General features: G+C 48.7%; 8 protein-coding genes across 8 annotated transcripts; 4 read left to right on the top strand and 4 right to left on the bottom strand.

Moving 5' to 3' along the window:
• Nucleotides 1-175: 175 nt before the first annotated feature.
• On the bottom strand, nt 176-4,500 carry M430DRAFT_265503 (hypothetical protein). Its single transcript, XM_024865417.1, has 3 exons — nt 4,144-4,500; nt 1,704-4,082; nt 176-1,653 (listed from the first exon to the last, which is right to left on the bottom strand). Exons 1-3 carry the CDS (start codon nt 4,250-4,252, stop codon nt 359-361), a joined length of 3,783 nt encoding a protein of 1,260 aa, XP_024719129.1. The 5' UTR covers nt 4,253-4,500; the 3' UTR covers nt 176-358.
• Nucleotides 4,501-5,216: 716 nt separating this feature from the next.
• On the bottom strand, nt 5,217-6,747 carry M430DRAFT_52317 (hypothetical protein; the record flags this gene model as incomplete). Its single annotated transcript, XM_024868293.1, has 2 exons — nt 5,217-6,644; nt 6,697-6,747. 2 exons carry the CDS (start codon nt 6,745-6,747, stop codon nt 5,217-5,219), a joined length of 1,479 nt encoding a protein of 492 aa, XP_024719128.1.
• Nucleotides 6,748-7,055: 308 nt separating this feature from the next.
• M430DRAFT_52316 (hypothetical protein) lies at nt 7,056-7,619 on the top strand (the record flags this gene model as incomplete). The annotated part of the gene is made up of 4 exons (XM_024868292.1): nt 7,056-7,075; nt 7,125-7,157; nt 7,214-7,471; nt 7,577-7,619. 4 exons carry the CDS (start codon nt 7,056-7,058, stop codon nt 7,617-7,619), a joined length of 354 nt encoding a protein of 117 aa, XP_024719127.1.
• Nucleotides 7,620-9,572: 1,953 nt separating this feature from the next.
• M430DRAFT_60284 (hypothetical protein) lies at nt 9,573-11,009 on the top strand (the record flags this gene model as incomplete). Its single annotated transcript, XM_024868850.1, has 1 exon — nt 9,573-11,009. One exon carries the CDS (start codon nt 9,573-9,575, stop codon nt 11,007-11,009), a length of 1,437 nt encoding a protein of 478 aa, XP_024719126.1.
• A 592-nt stretch (nt 11,010-11,601) lies between these two features.
• M430DRAFT_143800 (hypothetical protein) lies at nt 11,602-12,710 on the bottom strand. The gene is made up of 2 exons (XM_024862847.1): nt 12,060-12,710; nt 11,602-12,003 (listed from the first exon to the last, which is right to left on the bottom strand). The coding sequence occupies exons 1-2, from the start codon at nt 12,589-12,591 to the stop codon at nt 11,795-11,797; spliced, it is 741 nt and encodes a 246-aa protein (XP_024719125.1). The 5' UTR covers nt 12,592-12,710; the 3' UTR covers nt 11,602-11,794.
• Nucleotides 12,711-12,885: 175 nt separating this feature from the next.
• M430DRAFT_105874 (hypothetical protein) lies at nt 12,886-15,168 on the bottom strand (the record flags this gene model as incomplete). Its single annotated transcript, XM_024861038.1, has 8 exons — nt 12,886-13,718; nt 13,770-14,262; nt 14,298-14,440; nt 14,498-14,605; nt 14,664-14,671; nt 14,723-14,743; nt 14,892-14,968; nt 15,019-15,168. The coding sequence occupies 8 exons, from the start codon at nt 15,166-15,168 to the stop codon at nt 12,886-12,888; spliced, it is 1,833 nt and encodes a 610-aa protein (XP_024719124.1).
• Nucleotides 15,169-15,975: 807 nt separating this feature from the next.
• On the top strand, nt 15,976-18,771 carry M430DRAFT_143795 (hypothetical protein). Its single transcript, XM_024862846.1, has 2 exons — nt 15,976-16,793; nt 16,848-18,771. Exons 1-2 carry the CDS (start codon nt 16,421-16,423, stop codon nt 18,668-18,670), a joined length of 2,196 nt encoding a protein of 731 aa, XP_024719123.1. The 5' UTR covers nt 15,976-16,420; the 3' UTR covers nt 18,671-18,771.
• Nucleotides 18,772-19,404: 633 nt separating this feature from the next.
• Nucleotides 19,405-23,874, top strand: M430DRAFT_60280 (hypothetical protein). The gene is made up of 8 exons (XM_024868849.1): nt 19,405-19,774; nt 19,836-19,944; nt 20,059-21,630; nt 21,805-22,005; nt 22,111-22,766; nt 22,835-23,058; nt 23,230-23,325; nt 23,384-23,874. Exons 1-8 carry the CDS (start codon nt 19,518-19,520, stop codon nt 23,557-23,559), a joined length of 3,291 nt encoding a protein of 1,096 aa, XP_024719122.1. The 5' UTR covers nt 19,405-19,517; the 3' UTR covers nt 23,560-23,874.
• Nucleotides 23,875-23,997: the final 123 nt, after the last annotated feature.

Raw genomic sequence — 23,997 nt, 5'->3', positions numbered from 1 at the left:
AATTAGAAATGATTGTATTATGTTAGTTTGTCGCTGGTATTGGCATTTGAATGATATGGGTGGGATAGGTGACTGTTATGATCAAGGAATTGGGAATGCTCTTGACCGGATACAATGGGAATGATATCGCGACTGCAAAGTCTCACCAGGTCTTATCACGAAGTCCAAAGATTACTAGCTATGAATTTTTTTTGACTGCTCATTGGCACTCAATTATAAGCTTTGCTGTGCAATGCTCTGATTTCCACCTAAAATATGCTAATCAATACTCCATGTGCTTATGCCCAACCATGGTATCCAGACAAATCCATAACACCACGCTATGTAATTGACAGTCGTAAAACACTTTCATAATTCATCAGCTGTGCTGTTGCTCCTCGGAGCTTTCCTTCGGCTGTGTTGGCTCTCCGGGCTCCTCCCCAGACCCGTGCTCCTTCTTATCCTCGATTTTTTTATCACCCTCATTATCCTTGCTTCCTTTCTCCAGCATATTAGCATCAAAATTGTTAAACTCACTCCAATCCACATTCGCCATCGTCATTGGATCCTCATAAAGATGGAACACTTTCGACGGCGAGCTCGGCATTGGCACACCAGTCGAGAAGAAGTCCTCAAGACTGAAATTTACCTGTCCTTGGTCGCCCTGTTGATTAGGGTCGCCTAGAAGAGGCAAATCAGGAAGGTTTCCGAAATCTAGTTCGAAACTACAATGACGTGGGGGCGATGTGTGATTGTTGGCCTCGGACATTAGCTGGTTGAGGGTGGCGGTGAACGGTGACTCGAAGGCAATTTGATGGTTACGAGGCGATCGACGACGCGCACTGGTAGGTGTTCGTGACGGTGTCTGCTGAGACAACAAAAGTAGTTGATTGGGCGATTTTTCAGACCGCATAGACCTCGACACGCTCCGAGTAATCGGCCTATGATTTGGGGTTGGTCGAGTCGGTGTCTTGAACGGATTTGGCGCTACCGATTTCTGAACTGGTGTCGTTGGCCGAGTTATTTCTTCCTCGAAGAGCTTGAGAATCTCGGGATCGGCGTCTTCATCCAACGCAGGCGGACAATTCTCTTTGCCGCCGGTTTCTTTGGGCGAGCAATGGTCTGTAGTAGTATTACTTGCTACCTCCCCCAAGATTTTCGGTGATCCGTCTTTCCTCGGCGAGGGAAACAAGAGACGTCTAGTAGATCCAAGCTCCTCGTCAACCTCGATAGGGCTGTGACGAGTTCCTGCCCATCTTGCCGGACTTGATTGAATAGCCTGCCTCAGTGCTGCGGGAGCAGCGTCCGATGTCATTGCATGTAATCGTTTCATCGGACGAGCACTGGTAGATCGTTGGCGGTTGGGGGGGATTTCAACTCTTTGGATCTGGAGATCGTGCTGCTGCGTTGCGTCGGTCGTTTCAGGAGTTGACACGCCCTGTCCAGGAATCTCAGAGATAGGATAACAGACTTCTGAAGGAGGGAAGTAGGCATCTGATGGAGGGAAATTTCCTTCAGAGGTAGGATGAGCATTGCCGCCGTTCGACTTCTTCGACCTTGGTTGACGGTAGGAAGGACGCTTCTTCTCTCCATTCCTGTCCGCCTTGTTCTTATTGCTTTCCCACTTTTCTTCCGGCCGTTGACTTTTATATTTCGACATCCAAATGCCGCACGCTAATAATGTCAGTATGATCGCTACATGAAAATTTATAGGAACAACTCACGATTGCAGAGTAGAAATTCGTTCCAATCACTTTGAGATTCGTTGGGACCCAGGAATTTCTTGATGAGTTGATAGGAAGTGGGGCTCCCATCACTATCACGTCCTCGTATGACAATGGCAGTGACCCGGCCAGGCTCATCGGAATATTCGTAATATCCCGGGGCTCCCTGATGCTCCTGCGACCATGCTTTACGCCATGTCGGGGTTTCTATGGCCCCACAGTTGCTGCAGAATGGAGGCATCTCACCATTAGCAATTGCTTGCTCTAGTTTTTGTCTGATTGCGACCTTCTTGGCGTTTACCGTACGACTGTAAGGTACATTATTGTGCTCATTGGGCATTGACATAAGAGTTGGCGCCTGCACAGGGATATCCACTTGTGTGGGCATAGGAGCCTCGGTCACTGGGTGAGGGGCCTCAGAGGATGTCTGGGATCGCTGAAGGCCTGATGATGGTAGGACAGGATCGCTTGCAGGAACAGTAGGGAGAGTAAGCGAGCCCATTGATGCAGTCCGCACCATCATTCTGGATCCAGGACGAGACTGGGGCTGCGCCGCAGGAGGTGGAGGTTGGGTAGATTGAGTTGAGGGTGGAAGACCCGGATAATGGGCAACTGCTTGTTGAGGTTCAGGCAAAGACGGTTGAGAGCCTTCCTTAGATTGTGCCACCGCGAGGTCGGAATCTGGGCGGCTTGGTGTCCGGCGACGAGATGGTGGCAGGCTGTCGGACTTCAGAGGAGGAAGGCTTTGCTGTCCATCTTCAGACATTACACTGCCTGTCCGAGATTTTGGTGCCTTGGGCGCAGGCTTGGGCTTGAGTTGCCTAAAGGGGGGTACTCTGGTGGGCAACAGCTCCATAGGACCAGGTATCTCTTCTTCGATAACAAATCCATGGTGGATCTTCCCGGGTGGAGGTCGAGGAGTACGGCGCCGCTTATGTTTAGCAGCTACCTCAACATCTTCATCCTCGACAGGACGCATCGTCGCATCATCTTCCCCGAAAAGTTCGTCGATGGAACCACTCATAAATCCCGAATCGGTTCTGGGCATTTGAGGCAAAATAGGACTGGAGGGGCAAGGTGGACTAGACCTCATGGGTGAACAGGTCCTCATCACTGGTGGAGACGAGCCAATATCTGGAGGTGTCTCGCCGGGACTGACGTTACGCTCCGGGGACGGGCCTGCTGATTCAATCGAGTACCTGACTTGGTCCTCTGTTCCTACAACAGGCTCGAGAGGAGGGTATGGAGAGACGTGTTGTCGGGGTTGCTCATTCTGAAATGTAAATGACTCTCGGCGAAGGCCACTCTTGGAGGGCGCACGACCCCGAGCCAGGTGTTGCTTGGACGAGTTGGGCACTGGTGTTGGAGCGCGTGGGGCTTCCTGCAAATCTGTCACCGCGTTAGGTGCCGGGCTCATGGCTATAGGCCGAAAAACCCGCAGAGAGCCTGCAGTGCTCGCAGCGACTCGAAGTGAGTCTGTTGAAGGGCCAAACGAGGATTTGCTATTCCAGTCCGCCTTGGTGATCTTCGCCCTCTTCCTTGGCGCTACGCTGTCATCTCCATCTGTGCCTTCTTCATATCCAGACGTGTTTCCACTTGCTGCAGCAGTCTTCTGTTGGCGCCCCTTTGGTCTCGATCTCTTGACAGAAGCCCTTGAGGACGGGCGGGATGTCTTCGCTCTGCCGTTTTTCGTTGTTCCTTCGTGGCTTTCGTTTCCGGAATTCTCAGCATTTGTGGCTTGGCCGAATTGGTCTATAGAAATTTGTTGCTGCTGTTGCAACTGAGGGCTGAGAAGTTGATTGACCACCTCCATGTTCATGCCGCCTCGCTGATTGGAAGCATTGGGAATAGGGCCTCCAATTTTTCCAGCCATCAATGATGCCCATTCATTAGGATCGAAGCCTATTGGAGTTGGCTTGTTCAACTCTCTATACTTTTCTATCGCATTAAGGTATTCGCCCTGCATTACCACTGGAACAGGCAGCAGCCGCAACTTGACCTCCAATGTTTCCTTAACGCCATTATTGAAAATCCCAAGGACGTTTTTGCAGACGCGCCCCGTAATGAGCTTTTGAAATTGATGAGCGGTAGCGTCCTGAGTCAGAGAAGAAGCCGCCAGAGTCCGTGAAAGCATGCCCTGTCCTACGAGAGGGGTATCGTATTCAGAGTAATCGTACGCATAGACGGTATAATCTTCCTGGCCAAGTCTTGCGACAATCTCGGGACTGCACTGAACGACAGCTTCGATACAAGTCTTCAATTCAATTATACCTATAGTCGTGGTTTCGTCCAAGGCGACAGTTTTTATCTGAAGAACATCCTGTCCCCGAGCCAGACAATTGGTCTTGTTTTGATCGTCGAAGGTGTAGAGAACTTTGACTGCAAAGCAAAACGCGGTCAGTAGTGGTCCCCAATTTAAGCTTTCATTCCCATGACATACGCCTCATTGGTCTAATTGAGACCCCATCCTCGTCGCTGCCATCGTTGGCCTTCGCCGGAGGTTCTTGCGATTGTGGATGGGGCGATTGTCCAACGCCCTGAGACGACATCGCGAGCGTTTCCGGGCCGCAACACCTGGTTTGAAAGACCTCAATCGCTCAGCAGACCCCGTGGACACTTGTTATAGAAGTGATAGAGGAGTCATTGAGTGAGGTATAAGTGTCATGAGTCGGATCGAAGGAATTGTGGTGGCTAGTATTTCTCGCGCGTCCCTCGCGACGCGTACGTTGAACGGTCGTGAATCGCGAGCTGAAGTCTAAAGTTAACGAGTAAGAAAACGAAAGAAGAAGTATTTCCAGACTCGAGCTCGTATGTAGGGGAGAAAGAGGGTTTAAATAATTCGCGGTCCGGACTGAAGTTCCTGTATGTATAATTTCATATGCACCTGTAGAAGTACGTTCCGGAGCTCGAACATCGGCGAGGTAGTAAGGTAAGGTACTCGCGATGGTATCCAATGCTTTGAACAGGGCACCCAGAGGCTAGAGCTGGCGGCGACTAGTGCTCTTTGAGTTTAGCACAGTTTAAGCGAGGATAATCCTTTCTGCCTCAGGAATAAAGGGAAGCGGTAAGGCCTCTATCTGCAACCAAGGGCAACGATGTTTTCAGGGCGGGCGGTCGCTTAAATTGTGATCCCTCAGGCACCAATATGAACCTCTGCCTTAGCAAGTGAGAGATCAAAGCCAGCACACCAACTTGAAGAAAAATGACATCCAGGAAAAATAGGTATTTAAAAGGGCGGGGCACGGCTTCCCTTTTATATGTTTTACCTACCGCGCGCAGAAATATCCCGCGTTTCACATGACTCAGCAACCTTTAGGCTGATACAGGAGGACACCCGAATCACATGATGGTTCACTCCTTTTACTTCCTATACAATGATTTGACGGATTTCCCATGCGACTATACTCCGTGCGTAATCAACCTACTCGCTGTATTATCCGACATCGAGTTTCGGTCTTATGTAAACATATCTTACAACCCAAGATGATTCACCGTGTCTCGAATCCGCTTCATCTACAACTCTGGAGTAGGGCCTTCAATCCAGAGAAGGTGTCCAGCTTCTTTCTTTGTTTTTCTCTTCACGATCTCCTGAACCACTTCCTTCACTCCTTGCTTCCCATGTCTCTGCCTCACAAAGTAGTCCACTACTCCCTTCTGGCTCCATGGTCCTTGGCTTATAAGCCTTCGGACGTCATCCTCCTGTGGCATGCCAAACCGTCTGGAAGGATACTCACGGAAGTCTTCGTTGTTCAACAAGCGTAGCCGCTGTGATCCCTCGACCTTGAAAAATGGATCCGCGATGTTATCCCCCGGCTTGACGGCTTCGAGTGAAGCAGGCTGCCATTGGGGTTTCCCATCTTTCCGAATCAGCAGGGCATGTACTCCCTCGGTGAAATCAGGATGGCGCATGAACTTGGCCGCGATCTGGTGCTCCCGTTGAAATGTTTCTGCAATTGACCAATTTCGACCCAGGCGCATTTGCCGGAGCGTCACATAAACACTCGTAGGGGATCGTTTGTGCAATGTGGCAAGGGTGTTTTCTGCCCATTCTTTCGTTTCGCCTTCCTCGGCTTCCAATGCGGCAATTATCTCAGGAACGCTGTTCTTGCTAAAACAGCGATCAATAGCATTCCGCAGTTCGCCACTGATAAGCATGGGTTCATCATATGGTAACCCAGTACAGAATTCTTCAATAGTGGAATCGATGAGATTCAACCGTTCATCAAGCGATAGATAGTCTCTGAATCTGAGTTCAGCCAGGCGGCGTTCAAGGGCAGGCAAGGAAGTCGAGTGAATGTAGTGTGTTGCAACACCAGCATAAAATACGTTGACCCCCTTCAGTTTCTCACTCGTCAAAGCGAGATATGTGCCAACAGCTCCGGGCATCCGAGGTAAAAAGAACGAAGCTCCAACATCTGGGAAAAATCCGATCGTTGTTTCCGGCATGGCAAAAAGGGTCCTCTCTGTAGCTATTCGAAATGGGGCGTGTATACTCAATCCAACTCCTCCGCCCATTGTGATACCATCCATAAATGCGACATAAGGTTTCGAATATGTTGCAATTAGATGATCGAGCTTGTATTCGAGTGCGAAATAGTCGGCCGACCTTTGTTGGCCCGCTTCTCCATTTGCCTTATTGTCCTCGGCGAGAGCTGTGACGTCTCCACCGGCGCAAAATGCCTTTGGACCTGCGCCTTTGATGACAATCACATTCGCCATATCTGACTTTGCCCATTCTTGTAATCTGGGGACAATCTTCCGAACCATGGAGCCATTTAGGGAGTGCAGCTTCTTCGGCCGATTGAGTTCGATCGTTCGGAGGCCGAATAAGGTATCAAAGAGCACATCTTCCTTGTCGTCCCCTGGCAGCTCCTTGATGATTTGCACTTCTTCCTTTGACTTCGGTTTCGATGATGATTCTTGGCCGGAGGCTGTAGCCATCTGAAGTTCTCTGATTAATACAGATCCTCAAACCCTTCAACAGCTTCCATACCTGTGCCTTGCCCGCAAAAGCAGGGTTTGTGACCTTTGCTCTTAAAGGCATCGCTGCACGACTTGAGCTACAGCGCACCGCCGTTCCAGCTCTACTGCAGAATGACCTCGTGAACATTGAGAAAAGAAGATGCCAAAGAAAATGGCAAAGAAAATGGATGGGTATTAAAAGAATGCGGAGTAACAACTCGCTACATCATAAAACTCGGGGTACGAGTTACCGCGAATTTCCATTGACCTCGGGTTTGATTTTCGGGCTAAATGAATGCACCATTCCCGTTTAGGTTATATCGCGATATCTTTCTAACGACAGCTTCACGATGCATCCAAGCAAATACCATCGTCCAAAATAACCACATCATGGCGGACGCAAAGATCACGTATGTTCGGGAACCAAAAATTACCAGTATCAAAGCTAATATATTATAGCGAACTCCTGGCAAAGCCGCGCAACGAGCTCACGTACGTCATATCGCGTTCCCCACCGCTACGAAATTTATATGCTGACCTTGGAAAAGCGAGTTCGAGATCGCCCAGCTCGAAGAGCATGAGTTTACCTCTGGCCCTCTGTCCATCCTTCAGACCGCCGTACGATCCCACACACAGGTCCTCATTTCATGCCGAAACAACAGAAAGCTGCTTGCACGCGTCAAAGCATTCGATAGGCATTGCAATATGGTGTTGGAGAATGTGAAGGAGATGTGGACAGAGACACCAAGGACGAGCTCAGGGAAGAAGGGTAGACCGGTCAATAAGGATCGTTTTATCAGCAAGATGTAAGCGAAACTCCTGCTTTCCTATTTTCCATTCTGAGTTCTTGGACCTCCACTCTACCGAACAATGCAGCGCATTCCAAGACGGCCGCTAACAGTTACCTATAGGTTCTTGAGAGGAGATTCTGTTATTTTGGTGCTTCTTAGCTGAGCTTTCGATATCATAATTTGTTGCGGATGGATCAAGGTAGTCATACAGGGTGGGCTCATAGTGATACTCAGGAAATGAATACAATGAATGGCGTTAAAAAGTCGCTGGTTATACCAATATTCCTTCGAAACTGTATGTACGGGTTCCTCGGCAGTACGTGACAGGAAATGGCTCAATAAGCGGTTATTGTAACGAGATTCAAAATGAACACAAAAACAGGGTCACGCCCAGTCAGCGTGTACATTGATGAGAAGTAGAATAGACCCTAAAGAGCTCTCTACATTGGCTGATGATAATAGGTGACTGCCCTTTCTAATGTTTCAATATAATTTCCAGACCCATCGCAGATATCGCCGCGACGACTACGGCGATCCTTCCAGGGCCCCATCACCCATTTAACTCCGTGAGGTGACCCTAGAATGCTCGTGACATTCCGATGCGATAACCTAGAAGATTGATACCTGTCGCGAGGGGAGAGCATCTTAAAGTAATCTGATACGGCCAGCTGTCGAGCAGATTCTGATATCATTTTGCTGAAGGGAGGAAATAGGGGGGCGGGACACTCCTCGCCAAAATGATACACCAAGCCTACATCATTCCTTATTGACCAAGGGTTCCCAGGAAGCTAGTGCTATTGGAACCTAAAAGGCTGGCATCCAGGCCGAGTGTTAGCTCACTCCAGGCCAGTCGGAAAGAGAAGGACATCTTGAGGAGGACGATGCATTTGCTCTCGAGCACCAAGAAGATTGCCAAGATGGTGCTGGGGAAATTTAAAAGCTGTGATCTGGAAGACAATATTGACAATAAACTCGTTCAAAGCCGTGGCTACTACCACATATATACTCCTCAGAGGTAGCGGATATCTCGTCAGGACTGTCATTTACACACCAAATTCTTGATATATGTTAATGGGGTAGTGTTGACCAGACACTTCACCTTTGCTGGCATATATCAGACGAAGATTATTTGCAATATCATCCTTACTTAAACGGTACCACGATCCTCTATCCACTTGAGAGACTATTAGTCCCATTACATCTTCTTCGCTTCGATAGCTACAAGCAACCATTCAAGAGGTCTAGACTACTTGCACTTCTCCTCTGTTTTGATAGCTACAAGAACTACTCCTACAGATCAGAGCTTCCTACACTTTACCACCTCAGATCAGAGCTCCATAACACTACCACCTCCCGCAACCACAATCACGGCCATAGCCAAAACCACAATCATAGGCAACTGACATATCTTCTCAACTTCGAGGCTAGAAGCAACTATCCACGAGGACTAGACTACTTGCACTTCTCCTCTCTTTTGACAGCTACAAGAACTACTCCTACAGATCAGAGCTTCCTAAACTCTACACCTCCCGCAACCACAACCTCAGCCAGAGCCAAAACTGCAATCACAGGCAACTGACAACAGATCTTCTCAACTTCGAGAGCTACAACGCACTATTCACTTAGATCTAGCCTGCCTGTATTAGCCGCCTCAACTACAAGAACCACAACTACGACTACAACTACAATTACAACCACAACCACAACCACAACCACAACTACCACGACTACAACCACTACAACCCACAACCACAGGCAAGTAAGTGACATCCATCTTGATTTACCCCTCTCTATTCTGCGCTTCAAGCCTTGCTCTATCATTCAAACACTGTTCTTCTAAGAAGTGGCTCAATCAGACTTCACTTTCAGTTCCCATACTCTTCACTCTCTGTATCACCCTTCACTCTGAAGCTTCAAATCCACATAATTGAGCTCCCACAAACACCTTCACTTTTATGTTTCACCCACGCAAAGCATCTCAATCATCTCCACGAACTTCTACACAGACTTCTGCACACTAGCTTACAATAACAGTTTTCGGAACCAGCTCACTTTTCAAAAGAGACGCTGAGCCCAACCAAAAAGATCCTCACTAAATCAGCGATTCAAGTACGAGATGGCTCCCAGGATGAAGAAGCGCCATGCAAAACAAGCTGCAACTCCATCGGACGTTATTATCATCGACGAGTCATCTGACTCAGATAGACCACTTGTGAAGACCGTCGTGACTACTCGCACGAGGATTACACGAGTGAGAAAAGGCAAGAAGAGCACTTCCCGTGCAGCAGCCAAACAAAACCTCCCGACACGTCAGGAATTCCTGAAGATCTTGGAAAGCCTTAGCAAGATTTCTAGTGAAGCCGATGTTGAGGACTACATCGCAGATCAAGGCTTCGAGGGTGATGAGTTAGAGCGATTAAAAAACAGCGCAACGGCAATAGCCAATTTGTTTCGAGTGAAGGAATCGGCCGTCAAAGCGCCAACAGGAAATCAAGAAGGCATTGACAAATACTATATTGTCAAGGCTCAAAAGTCAGTGATGGTAGTGGCGCCAATAGAGACATTCAAAAGCACCAGAAATTATACCATGCGAAAAGTTCTCGGTTTCTTGCGAAGACCAGGCGAGCAATATCCGCTGCTTCTGTCGTTCTCGGGATTTACGGAGTGTGCAGAAGCACATCCAAGGCTTATAGACTCTTCTATTTGGACGGCAAAAGTCATGGAGTTCGCTACCAACCACGGTCATAGTTTCAGAGGAGATGGGTTCGACAAATTCCATAAAAAGCCGATAGGGACATCTTTTGCGAGTCATGTGGAGACCAAACTTATGATGGCCTTCGCCTGTGGTCTCCTGACGAGGAGACTGGGCGAGAAGTTGGACGTTCGAAAGTTATACAAGCTCCATGAACTAAAATCCAGAAAAGAGGCGGAAATATTAATACCACGTCCAGCATGCGAGGAATGTCAGAAGTTCCAGCATATAATGGAACTTGTGACTGGCATCAAATTTTCGCTGACAGTATGCAAAACGTTGGGTTTTGTAGACCCAGTAAGAGATAAACGGGGTTACCTGACGTACCCCAACTATGCGACCGAAAGTTATGATCCCGAGATAGAAGACGATGCTCCCGAGCCAGAATTGGAACAAATAAGGGCGTTTCAAAATAAAAACCATCCCGGCACAAATGTTATGGTTGTTCTGAAAAGCAAAATTCCAAGCATTGTTCCCCGCGAGCAGAAGGAAATCCGTCGGTCAAGCAAGTCAGCGAACAATCCAGGACTCCCCAGGGCGAAGCGGCAATATGAGCAATCTGATGATGATGAAGAATATAGCCCATGCGTGCGCAGGAGAAAAGTCCAGCGAGATGAAGGCGCGCTCACCATCACCCCACGAACTAAGAGGACCAAGGGACTTGCTACTCCAGACAGCATGCCTAGATTTTTTGATGATATGGACATGGACCAGGACGAAGACGAAAATGAAGACGAAGACGAAGCAACTGGATCTTACAGCATGACGAGATTTGGGGGCAGAAAGATTAAATGGACATAGAACTATGTGTGGATTTGGTTGGAATTGCAGTGAAACGGGGATTCGGACGACTCGCGGGACGCCTGTTGTTAGATCAACTTTCTGAAGTACCTTTGTGATGCACCTTTGTGATGCACCTTTGTGAAGGATGTTTTTGAAGAAGATTAAATCAGGTGGAATGATAGGAAATATTGCTGAAAGATCGCGGAAAATGGGGTATCTCGAGGAATCGAACAGGCACCTCGATAGCTTTCTCTAGCTTACACAAGAACAAACTGAAACTATTCGTGGCATAAATAGAGAATTGCACAGAGCAAGAACTAGCTGGGAAAGAAGTGATGATATGTAGATGTATATGTATTTGGAGACAAAATAGCCCCCAGCAATGGAAATGGAGTCCGCTAACTGCTAATAACTTGGACGAGGTAATAGCCAGAAAAAGGGTTGTTTTAATGGCTTTGTAGCACTCGCCGACCATTTAGTATTTTAGCGGCAGCGGTTCTAGAATATTACTTCATGCAAGGTTCTCGTGTGGCAATGGGGCCCTTATTGATGCTCAAATGGCACCATGAGATGCTACCCCAATGGCTATTTTGTCCCGTCAACAAGTCAGATCTACTGTGCTGCTTATATTCATAAAGATGGGCATTTGTGTTTCTGGGAAAACTTGTGTCGAAAGTCGACTCACCTGTAGATTTCCGGGCCAGAACCCCTTACTTAATCCCCCTTCTCTCGAAAGGTCACCTTAAAATCCTGCTTCTGCCATCTGGGTTCTAATATTACTGGTGCCTCCTTTAAGATGCTCATTATTCAATACCTACTCCTTCTCTCCAGCCTATGGGTACAAGTGCTGCAGCAATATTCCCCACACCTCGTTCCGTGGCAAGGAGGTTGAATTGTGCAGCAGCGTTTCTCGTATCCTGGATATCAATCCTTATGCCCAAGCTATTAATATACTGTCTCGTTTTCGGGCTTAAAGGCCTCATGTCCTTTCCTAGTCCCAGAATCAAGAGGTCTGAGCCATATATCAGCACACCATCCACTTCAAACAGGACCCGAGAAACAACATACCAGGCTTCGGCCACACCAATTCTAGCAGCCCCCATGCCTCATCCTCAACTTCAAACTGCCCCTTCTCGTTCACTGTTCTTAACTTCCGATCTCCTGTTCCCGCTTCCCAAGGCTTCCACGAGAAAGCTTCTCCGGCAACAAGTAACACTCCGCTGCCACCCACGATCTTCACTCCACTATTCAAATGAAATCCATCCCATAAGCACGCATCTATACTCGTGCTTGGGGCAGGCGTGTTGCCCAATACGTCTAACAATCCGAAATCGGTCTGTGTATCCTCCGTCGAGGGCGGGCCGCGATCGTGCGATTTTGGCTTTGTGCTTCTGCTTCTCGTGATGGCATGAAGGCGAGGCTCGCTGGAGAACTTGCGCAAGGTGGCATAGGTTGAAGAAATAGATGGAGATGGTATGTGCCGCTGAGTAACACGGGACGCACAACGTGCTTGGTAGGTTTGTGGAGAGAGGAGGAAGCTTGAGAGGTCGCGAATGCTAGGCCGCGACAGGGACGGAGCGGAGGGTCGTAAAAGCGCCATTATTGCTCAATTGATAAAGCAAGCTCTAGCAAGAAAAGTATGGGGATAAAACAGCATATATATGCAGGTATTTTGTGATTAGCCGGGCTTGTTGCAAGGTTATGAGTTTTGAAGGAGCCCTTCTCAGGTTGAATGAAGTCGGAAGCTCGAGCAGCCGACGACTTGCATCATGTCAGAGCCACGTGATCACTTTCTACATATCACCACTTTCAGGGTTACGGAATTTCTTCTATTCCCTCTAGCTATAAGTGCAATTTCTGAGCACAAAACCATCGCTATCTAAAAGGACCATTTCTAAAATAGATCGGTGAGTGCGCCATGCGAAGCGTCCCCCACGAGGCGTGCATATTTGGCCAAGACTCCCCTGTTGACAATTGGCTTTGGAGGTTTCCAAGCCTTCAGCCTGTTCGCAATCTCCTCGTCGCTGACATCCATACTTAATGTATTTGTCTCCGCTGAGATGGTAATTATGTCGCCATCTCTCACGACCGCAATTGGACCACCAACGGCAGCTTCCGGGACGACATGGCCTACAATGAACCCATGCGAGGCGCCTGAGTATCTTCCATCTGTCACCAGAGCAACGTTGGTCAGACCAGCGCCCATGATAGCTGCACTGGCTTTGAGTTGTTCTGGCATACCGGGTCCGCCTTTGGGTCCCTCATATCTGACGATCAAGACAAGGTTCTCGCCTCGTGGGATTTCCCCTTTGTTGAGAGCATCGTTGAGATAATGTTCTTTGTCAAAGACTTTCGCCTTGCCCACAAATACAAGGCCCTCTTTCCCAGTAATTTTAGCTACTGATCCTCCAGGAGACAGGTTCCCGCGAAGGATTTGTAGATGACCTGTCGGCTTGATCGGATTATTCAGGGGCCTGATAATCACTTGATCTTGTGGGAGTGAAGGATAACTCTCGATGTTCTCTGCAAGAGTCTTGCCTGTCACAGTGGGAATGTTACCATTCATTAAGCCGGCAGCAACCAGTAGCTTTAAGACGGATGGAGTTCCACCAATGTTGTAGAGGTCCTCCATAAAGTATTTTCCGCTGGGGGCCAGATCTGCGATGAAGGGAACCTTGTTGCTGACTCTCTGGATGTCATCGAGGGTTAGTGGTACTTCAGCCGTTCCTAATCAAGGTGTTAGCAGGGCCCACTACATATTGTGTTGATATATAGTACCAGCCATAGCCAAGAAGTGCAGAACGCCGTTAGTGGAGCCACCCAGCGCCATAGTAATAACAAGAGCATTCTCAAATGACTCCTTGGTCATGAGATCTCGTGGTCGGATGTTCTTCTCCATACAGATCTTGATTGCTTCTGCTGCCTTCGTGCATTCACGCATCTTGGCGGGCGACTCGGCTGGGTTTGAAGATGATCCTGGCAGGGACAGCCCCATGGCTTCAATGGCGGTTGACATCGTATTTGCAGTGTACATCCCGCCACAAGCTCCCGCTCCTGGACATGCATGTTGCTCAAGATCTTCCATAACATCTTCAGGGGTTCGGCCCTTTTCCCCAGCACCTGAAGCTGCTTTAAGTTTCCCGTACACAAAGGCGCCGGATGCTTCGTAGCACGTGGATATATTGACGTCCTTATTCAAAAGTTTCGAGAACCCTTTCTTGATCGTGCCTCCATATATCATCACAAATGGACGATTATGACGGGCGGCGGCCTAGAACATGTTAGCATGATTGACCGCAGCTTCACGCGAGCTCTACTTAACATCACGACTCCAGGCATATTCTTATCACAGCCGGGTATTGAAATATTCGCATCATGATGCTGAGCACATGTAACGCTCTCAATAGAATCGGCGATAATCTCGCGCGTCTGAAGAGAAAACCGCATGCCTACAGAGCGTTAATCGTCACAGCTTTCGCGAAAGAATAACCATGGGTTGTACAAACCTTCACCGCCCATTGTGATTGCATCGGAAACGCCTATGGTGTTATACTGCCATCCAAGCATTCCTTGCTTTTGGACTGCATCCTTCACTGCCCTCCCAAGGTCATGTACTGAGAGATAAGAAATCAACATGCATTCAAAAGATTCTCCATGCTGTATGACACTTACGGTGAGTACTAAACAGTCTGTCAGTACTACTTCCTTATCTCCTGGATTCGGTGACTTACTTGCATGGATTTCCCTCCCACCTGTGCTGCTGGTTAGCCTCCTTTCTTTAGCAAGAAAACAATTAAAATAGAATAAAATAAAATAAAATAGAATGAAGTGCGAGAAGGAAGCCAGAAGCGAAGCCCTGTCTCCGGCCACGGTCTTTGCTTTGGATGCTGCCTAACTCACCAGACGGTCGAGATTCCCACATGGGGAGCGGTTTTCATCATTTCACGATTTGGCACGCCCGCAGCGTAGAGCATTGCCTTTGTCCAGATCAGCACTATCTCCAGTCTTTGAAATCGGTGCTTCGAACCTGGGCCCCGGGGAAATCATGGCCCCTGGTGATGGTGGAGGACCATCTGTTCAAGGCCTGCTTCCCTTCGACAACTGTGCCATGTTCGAGGTGAGGAAATTGAATATATCGCGGTTCCTCTGGAACGTTTTGGGTATTTGAAGGCTCCATGATTACCAAGGCTTCAAGAAAGAAAGTGAGGAATCTAGGATTGAGAGAAGAGAGGAGAGGAGGGGTAGCTATCAAAATGACGTTGAGGGGTGGAGGAAGAAAATGAACATTAAGCCGTGGACGGCAAAATGAGGGGGACTTATAGAATAGCCACTACTGCAGATGAAGCCGCACGACGGAGCCAGTGCGGAGTAGTGCTGCGGTGAAGTCTGCAGACGTTCTCTTTCGCACAGAAGCTGCAGCCCAACAAGTCCAGGAGGGCCAGCTGGCTCTGGCACTACACTACCTACCTAGTTCCCGCACGCGTGTTGGATGTTTGCCCAGACCAGCGGGATTTGTCGATGTGTCCAGCTCGAAGAAGAGACGAAGGACACCAGAATCCAGAGAGAATGAATGAATGGGTCCGGGGGGATCGGGTAGACGATGCACGGGAGTTCAAGTACAGTATTCCGCACTGCAGTGTGTAGTAGTGGGGACGGAATGCGGCACCCTTGTAGTTGACTGTTGGAGTACAGAGCAACTTGCGACTTGCAAGTAAGCAATTACTAATCACTTTGGTCGTCTTTCTATCGACCAGCACGTGAACCGCCTAGCTGAACCCAATGCTGTCCCGTAGTGCACCCTGAGGCTCTGCGGTGCACCGTAGAACCTTAACCCTTCCTCACCTAGGGAGACCTCGGCACGCGCCGAGAGAGCATGGGCAGAAAAGCCCCCCCCCAGCGTTCCAGCCACCCACGATGCGGCTAGAAATTCCCAGATCTCTGGGGACCTCCTGTAACATGTGTGACTCTTATTCGACTGAGGTCGGCGCCGGGCATCCCAAATATATATACACCTCTCTCTCCCTTGCGCGATCACCATCAGAGAGTTCGCGCTCTGTTGATCTCACTATCTCTCCCCTTGCCACGACTCGTCGTCTGGGCCAATTCGCTCCCTCCAATGCCCAACGTGCGTCATACCCGAGCCTCTATGGGTAATCGCGTCCTCCAAACATCCAGCCCCCCCGATAACAACAGCAACGATAGCCACAAATCTTCCTCGACAAGGCCACGCCGTTTCACAACTCTCCCCATGATGCCGCTGCCCGAGTAAGGCATAAGCTATAGTACCAGTACTCGGGTACGGTATCTCTAGAGCGACCAGGCCCGTGGCGCCGGACAGCTGCCACCCAGAAGAACCCCCCAGCAGGGCTGCCTTCGCGGCGCCATTGGCTCCGTCTCAAGGAGCTTTGACTCCAGCTTGTTTCTTCTAGATGTCCGCTACGTTAACGTCGCCAGTCCCAAGAATGTCAGTCCTTGGGCTGCCATCATGTCTGCTTCCTCTCCTCTTTCCAACAGAGGCCCTTGCCTCCCCCGATCACAGCCTTTGGCGCATCTTCGATACTCCCAACAAGTTTGGTTTGCAACTGCAGACTCTCGCGTCAAGACTCCGCGCCCTCTATCCGCAGATCTTGCAAGGGAAGCTCGACTTCTGGAAGTTGGCGCAGATAATGGCATTGTGTAGTGTGCTTCCAGGCGTCTGGTATCTCCGAAGAAGATACAGAGAGAGCACGTCAATACCGTGGCGATCTATGGATCTATCTCAGAATGGCGTGTCTGATATCAAGAAGAGCGTGGAGATTAATGGCAAGTCCCCCGTCCTCCCGTGTCGAATGTAGCTGACCCTTATCTGAATTCAAGATACTGAAGTTGTTGACCCTGGGCTGTTAAAAAAGCACTCCGAGATGCGATCCTTTACCACGAGCCGGTTTACATACCCATCACTCCGAATATTCTATCGCAGGCATCCGCAAACCGAAAAGCTACCTACGACACCCGCCCCACTCCCGTTACTCGTCTTTATACATGGCCTAGGTGGCTCCAGCTACCAGTTTCACTCTCTCTTGACCAGTTTAGTCAACTTAGCATCGTGTCTATCAATTGATCTACCTGGCTGTGGTCTATCGTCTTTCGCGCCGACCTCTTGGGATGCCTATACGACCGAGGCATTGGCCGAGCTGCTGGAAACAATCATCGAAGAATACAGGGATGCAGATGCAGGGCAGGGCGTTGTTCTCATCGGACATAGCATGGGGTGTTCGCTCGCTGCACTTCTGGCATCGAAAACGTCTTCGCATCCCAGCGCCTTATCCGACCATGTGGTGGGCTTAGTTGCAATTTGCCCCCGTGCTGAGCCTCCTAGCAAGGAGGAAGTGGCAGCCTTCACGAAACTTCTTTATATACCAACGCCCATTTTCGATCTCTGGCGGAGATGGGACCGTCGCGGCGGGACTGAAAGTGCCAGCGTTCGACGGTTCGTTGGCGCAGATGCAGATGAGGAGACTAAGAAGCTACAGGAACGCTTCAACAATCAAAGTAGATCTGCCGTATGGAGACGTATGGCTTTAGGGAGCCTTCCTAAGTATGAAAACAATGTGGCTCAAGGCGGACTGCCTGGTCGTGACGTATGGTCAGGACTCGAGTGCCCGGTATTTCTCATTGCGGGCGAAGCGGACAACATCACAAAGCCGGCTGAGCTGGTGAAGATTGCGTCATTCCTTGGGAAGTCGCATCCAATTCAGATTGAGATGAACGAGGACAGCGAGCCGATCATTGACAGCGCAGCTCCTATTGATATAGCATCCGAAGCGAACATTTCCGATCCAAGTACCAGACAGATCGAGTCATTACATGAGGAAGATTTCATCAATGGAAACTCTAAGACGACAGATGCATATGAAGATCCTTCAACACCCGACGAGGAACTGTCTATTATCCCCCCTCAACCAACCAAGCCGAAGAAAGTGCTCAAAACGACGATCCTCCCTGCCCCAGCCTCACACGCTCTACTGTACATGCCATCTACGGTACGGATCCTTGCAGGTCTTATTTCGGATTTTCTGTGCACCCAAGTCTCGCCACGACTCTCTCTTGGTTGGCAGTTGCAGTTCCTTAGCACCGCTGGGAAATGGGATGTCAAAAATCTCGCAAAATGGCAAGCGGTAGCCCCGGTCTCAGACCCCATTGGTGGGGTCTTTCGCGCCATGAAGACTTTGCGAGAAGTAGATGAATCTCATTGTCCCGAAGTATTTGTGAAAGATTGGGCCTCTCAGATTAAGGATATCATTGATATTAGCCACGAAAGTCCTGTCTATGACCCGCGAGGTCTCGAAAGGGGTGGTATTAGATACCATAAACTCCCAACAGTCTCCAAGATCCCGCCGACTAGCGAAGAAGTCAGCATGTTCGTAACACTCGTCGATCGATTGAGAGAAGAGCAGAAGTCACGAGCAGAGAAGGAAAATTGGAGCGGCGAGCGGTATGTCGGGGTGCATTGTCACTACGGCTTCAACCGAACGGGGTATTTCATTGTATGTTACTTGGTCGAGAGGTGTGGATACAGCGTTCAGGCAGCGATAGACGAGTTTGCGAAGAAGAGACCCAAGGGTATCAAGCACGCCCATTTTCTCGACCAGCTTTTTGTTAGGTATTGCGTTGGGCTAAAGAGAGCGCCCACTTTATGAGCTTATGAGGGAGGCGTATGTTATAGGGTCTAGATATTGATATTGTAATTAACTCTTCACGGTACGGTAATAGAAATGAAGATAATGACTTCTCTATCCTCAGGTAACAGAAACTGACCCAATTGTAAGTTGTATCTCTGCTCACGGGAAATGGATGGGGCAGGTAGAGATAACATTTACTGCTTGATGGAAGTGGAGATATTTATAGGGATGATCAAGCACAAGCCTAGATGCCACTCGAGCCCTCACCGGCTCTTCAGCGGCGCAGCGGCCAGATCTGATATTTCCCAATTCGGAACATGTTGGCGAGACTAAACTGAAGGAGTAGAGCATGTGATGCATTACGGAACGATTGTCTCAGAAGGCAAAGCAACTCCTCCTGCAGAGCACAAGCTGCTGCAGAAATGATTAGAAGAGCAGCCTCAGGACGATGAAGGCTTGGAAGATGTAATACTACAGCGTAGAACCCCTATTACATAGAAGGGACCCTCTAAACTGCACAGTTATGTCACTCCTGCACAAAAGCATAAAATAATGAAACCCCTGGTTCGTGGCCGTTGATTGGCCACCAGAGCACGACGTCCAAATCGGTACCAATAGTCTCCGAAACGAAACCCAAATAACATGCCTATACAGGGTAGCGCGTATACTACCTCTTACTTGGCATTGGGACGTTGAAACAAAGTTTCGCATCGAAGGGAAGTATTCATCCAATTTCTTTTGGCTTTCTTTTTCGACATCCTACTGCCAATGTCTGGTGTTGTAGCCCTGAAATTCAATTGCTTTCCAAGCGGCCGTCGACGTTATTCAGCCGACATCACTGCCTCGTGAGTCGTGACCTGCCAAGATGGCAGACTCAACTGTAGTGAAAGACAATCGCGCCGTCCGAGATGATAAGACTCAAGACGACGCGTTGAAGGAGGGGCACGCACCTGGGGGAGAGGACAAGACCACCGAGCTGTCAAGTGACGATAGCTCAAAGCCCAGGCATCCCCAGCCTACTGAGAAGGAAGAGGAGTCCGAGGAGCCCCCGAAGCCCTCGAAATTTCAGGAGATATGTGGAAAGATTGGGCTTGACATGGGGACAGTGCTGATGATGTTCAAGTGAGTATATGCAATTTATTATCTTCTTAAGATCTGTATGCATAACTAACATACAACAAAGGGGTTCACTGCCGCCAACAATAGCTGTGGCCTGGTATCAGTCCAATGATATTGCCGAAATATACACCACCCTTGGCTATCTCGTGCCAGTTATCTCTGTTTTGTCAATGGTGAGTGTTTCCAGGCTCAGACCCCTTGGTTCTACTCCATAGCATATCCTACCAGTCCATTTTCTTTATTCATTTTCTGGATCAACACGTATCAATTACTGACTTGATCAATAGGCTATCATGCCGCGCGCCAAGTTCTTACAGACTTTGATCTTGAACACCTTGGGCATCTGCATTGGCTCAGCCGTATCCCTGCTGGGAATATGGAGTGGGGTGCAAGCGCGGAAGCACACGACCCCAGCAGGCTCAACGGAGCGATATAATTCCAGTCAAGCCGCTGTCTGCGCAATATGGCTGTTTGCAAACATTTGGTTTGTGAACACTTCCAGGGCCAAACTGCCTGCTCTGCAGTTTCCTGTGATCATGTACTCAATCTTCACAAACGTTGCGTTTACTTACGGGCCGGGCTTTACGACGATTGAACAAGGAGAATCGCTTATTAGGCAGCTTCTCTTGGGATTTCTCTCGGCATTTGCTATTGGTACAGCGGTCAATTGGTTCATCATTCCCGTCACCTGTCGAACAGTAGTATTCAAGGAACAAGCTGGATACATAATGGGAATCAGGAACGTTCTCAAAGCGCAGACAACATATTTACAAAGCTTGGAAAGCAGTGAGATGTTCGCAAGAACGGACACTAATGTGGTGGATAATGAGAAGCAAGGAGATGACCAGAAGGAGAAAAAGAAGAAGAAGAAGGGGGACTCAGATTCCCAATCCAATCTAATTCAAAGCCCTCAAGCAAAGGCGTTGAAAGGGGCTCTTGCCGAGATTACTGCCCTTCATGGGAGGTTACACGGTGATATGACCTTTGCCAAGAGAGAGATAGCATGGGGCAAATTGGATGACAAAGATATTGATGAGATATTTGCCCTGTTTCGGGGGATCTTAATTCCATTGGTTGGAATAGGTACAATCACTGATATTTTTGAAAGAATCGCGGAAAGGCGTGGATGGGTGAAACCCCAGAAGTCGAGTCACAGGGACCATTCGGAGTCTTGGGAACACTGTGGCGAAGAAGAGAGGGTTTCCTCACAGAAGACATGGAACGAGATAATGAAAACCCTTCATGAGCCTTTTGCTGTGGCTGTAGCTGCTATGGACGAGGGGCTGGAACACGCTGGTCTTGTCTTGGAACTGCTGCCAAAACCAAAGAAGAAGAAAGGGGAGGATGAAGAGGCGAAAGGCACGGATCCGAGACCTGGTGATACTGGATTTACGAAGTTTATGGAGCAGAAGATGTTGGACTTCTATCGCAAACGTGGCCAGGTCTTGCGAGCGTGGGCCAGAGAAAAGGGTCTTTCTGAAGAACAATTCGATCACGCAAAGAGCGTACCCATTGGAAAGAACGACTTGACACCAGACGAAGCTCAACATCGTCGGGATCAGCAGCAGCTATACCTCATTCTGTACATGGAAAATCTCCTTTACTCGACTGGCACAGCCATCACAGCACTGGTTAGGTTCGCAGATAAGAAGCTTGAAGAGGGTACAATGAAAAGGAATCGCCTGATCTTTCCCGGCAAGACAAGGCTCAAGAAATGGATTCTCGACATCGGAAAGGAAGATGCACTAGCCGACACCGAAAACCCGGACTCAATGGAAGCGGGCACCAACATCATCTATATGGGATCTGGGTTCGATCCCAAAAAGGACCCTGAGCATCTCCCACCTCAGACCGCTTGGGTAAGAACCCCTAGCGAACAGTACTTTCTTCTCAAATCTATTATGCGTAAAGAGACATGCTTCATCAGTGAGCTGCCGTGTCTTCAGGAAATTAATAGCCTTGGGACTTATAAACCATAATCCACTCCTCTCCAGTGTCTGTTTTAGGAAATTGCTAACGCTAAGGTCATCTAGCAACACTTTGGAAACGCAGTTCGTACTATTCCAAGGTTCCTGGGATCGGTAGAGAGTGCGTTTGGGCTTAGAGTAGCCTGTGCAACCTTGACTGTCGGAATTGTTGCTTTTTTGAAGGACACACAGACATTCTTCATCGAACAGCGTTTAGTCTGGGCTATGATTATAATTGCAATCGGCATGAATATGACCACCGGCCAGGTACGTATTGCTAAATCCAAAGACCCTCATTGTCAAACCTCCTCAGCTATGTTATTCGAATCGAGAATCCTGTCGAAAGAAATCAACTGCTGACTGATTTGACAGAGCATGTTTGGCTTCTTCGGAAGAGTGGTAGGTACAACGGCGTCAATGGTCTTATCAATTGTGATCTGGTACATAGTTGACCAGAAGACACCGGGAATCATCGTTATGCTGTGGTTCTTCATCTTTCTTGAGATGTATCTGTTCTTGAAATTCCAGCGCTTTATCGCCATATGGCTGGTCACCATAATCACCCAGGTTCTGATCATAGGCTATGAGCTTCAAGTTCGGAAACTTGGTATTGCAGCTGCAACTGCGAGCGGACAGCCATACTACCCTATCTACGAACTCGCCCCTTATCGTCTGGCTTGTGTCGCGGGAGGCTCATTCGTGGCATTCATCTGGACGATTTTCCCTTACCCACTCTCCGACCGCAGTTGGCTCCGACAAGACCTCGGTTCCACTCTCTATTTACTTGCAAATTACTACAGTGTAGTGCATTCCACCATCGGAGCTCGAATGCATGATACCGAAGGCGATATGGAGTCAGAAGCAAGCCCCGGACGACAACTAAAGAAATTCCGCCACAAAATATTTGGCAAGCTGATGATGCTCCTACCATCTCTTAAACAGCACGCCGATTGGCAGAAATGGGAGATCACGATTGGGGGCAAATTTCCACGAGAGACCTATGAAGGCATTACATTACGAGTATCGAAGTGAGTTCCCGTCTGAACCAAACTATATCGACATGTGACCGTATCAAGTACTAACTAAGGTGTACTAGCATCGTGAATTATCTTTCACTCATGTCGTATGCGACTGAATCTTGGTCTAAAGATGATGGAACCGAATATCCAAACATGGACCGCACCAGTCGACGGGCTTGGGTCAACGATCTCAGCGCGCTCATCGATAACGTAGATCCGACAACTCACCAGATCACATCCATTCTATCCCTCCTCTCAGCTTCTGTTAAACAAGGTTCCGCTCTGCCACCATACATAGAACGTGAGTTTCTTTCGTACAAGTTCCCCATTCGGGATGAAAACACGAGCCTTCAGACTTCTTAGACTCTTGAGACGGCTTGTCACAAGTGAAGCACTCCTAGGACCTATAAGTCCAAACCCCAAACCACAGCCATAACCTATCAGAGCAATCACTAACTCCCATCTTCTGCAGCACCCCAACCTTACAACCTGATTAGACGTCTAGAAGCCCTCGATAAAGGGATCTTGGACGCCCGACACATCGAAGAGCCCGGCTATTCAGCATACGGTACGTATCCCTTTTCCCAATACCCAGAGAACCATAACACTAATAATCTCCTCCACAGCTGTTCTGCATGTAGCCTCCAGCCTTGTGACCGATGACTTGGCGAGATTGATCGACCATGTGAAGGATCTAGTTGGCGAGACGGATTTCTCCTTTAAGGTCTCGACGCCGGAGACGGATATGGATAGAAAAACTTCAGGGAGAAGTAAAACTTCTTCGAAGGGCAAGAAGGATTAGGCAATGCTCTGTCTAGGTCGAGAGACGGGAGGCGGGAGACTAGAGACTATGCATAGCGTGGCGTTGTTGGCTCTTTGCATGAGCGTTGTTTGAAAATATGAGCGCATAATTAATTACAAGTACGAAGGATAGAGAAATAGATGGCATAGAGTCTGAGGAGTAGGGTAGGGCTGTAAGCCATGCTATAGGGGGAATCTTCTATAAACAGCCCGGGATACCTGGGAACTGAATTCAGTCCTAGCGTACACTTATCAAATACCCAAGCCGCCATCCCGTTGTCTTCACGTCTCTTGCGATTGTCGATTTGTATGGCGTCCTCACATGAGTGCCTTATAGAATATGCAGTATCTACTGTAAATCTACTTTTAAAGTACCCCTTTGCTATAAGACTTGAACCAGCTTCATGTCCTGTATTCCGGTGTGGTTAATGGAGGTTCC

Source organism: Amorphotheca resinae (genome assembly GCF_003019875.1).
Source record: "Amorphotheca resinae ATCC 22711 unplaced genomic scaffold M430scaffold_9, whole genome shotgun sequence".
NCBI classification, from domain to species: Eukaryota; Fungi; Ascomycota; class Leotiomycetes; order Helotiales; family Amorphothecaceae; genus Amorphotheca; species Amorphotheca resinae.
The sequence above is the reverse complement of the archived record's forward strand: the minus strand, read 5'-3'. Positions and strand labels throughout refer to the sequence as shown.

Coding starts and splice junctions, on each gene's coding strand:
- M430DRAFT_265503 (XM_024865417.1), bottom strand. CDS start 4,252: ATGTCGTCTCAGGGCGTTGGACAATCGCCCCATCCACAATCGCAAGAA. Junction 4,083..4,143: donor CTCAATTAGACCAATGAGGC/GTATGTCATGGG, acceptor TTTGCTTTGCAG/TCAAAGTTCTCTACACCTTC. Junction 1,654..1,703: donor CGAATTTCTACTCTGCAATC/GTGAGTTGTTCC, acceptor TGACATTATTAG/CGTGCGGCATTTGGATGTCG.
- M430DRAFT_143800 (XM_024862847.1), bottom strand. CDS start 12,591: ATGGCGCTTTTACGACCCTCCGCTCCGTCCCTGTCGCGGCCTAGCATT. Junction 12,004..12,059: donor ATTGGTGTGGCCGAAGCCTG/GTATGTTGTTTC, acceptor TATATGGCTCAG/ACCTCTTGATTCTGGGACTA.
- M430DRAFT_143795 (XM_024862846.1), top strand. CDS start 16,421: ATGTCCGCTACGTTAACGTCGCCAGTCCCAAGAATGTCAGTCCTTGGG. Junction 16,794..16,847: donor GAAGAGCGTGGAGATTAATG/GCAAGTCCCCCG, acceptor TCTGAATTCAAG/ATACTGAAGTTGTTGACCCT.
- M430DRAFT_60280 (XM_024868849.1), top strand. CDS start 19,518: ATGGCAGACTCAACTGTAGTGAAAGACAATCGCGCCGTCCGAGATGAT. Junction 22,006..22,110: donor TGAATATGACCACCGGCCAG/GTACGTATTGCT, acceptor CTGATTTGACAG/AGCATGTTTGGCTTCTTCGG. Junction 23,059..23,229: donor TCTGCCACCATACATAGAAC/GTGAGTTTCTTT, acceptor CATCTTCTGCAG/CACCCCAACCTTACAACCTG.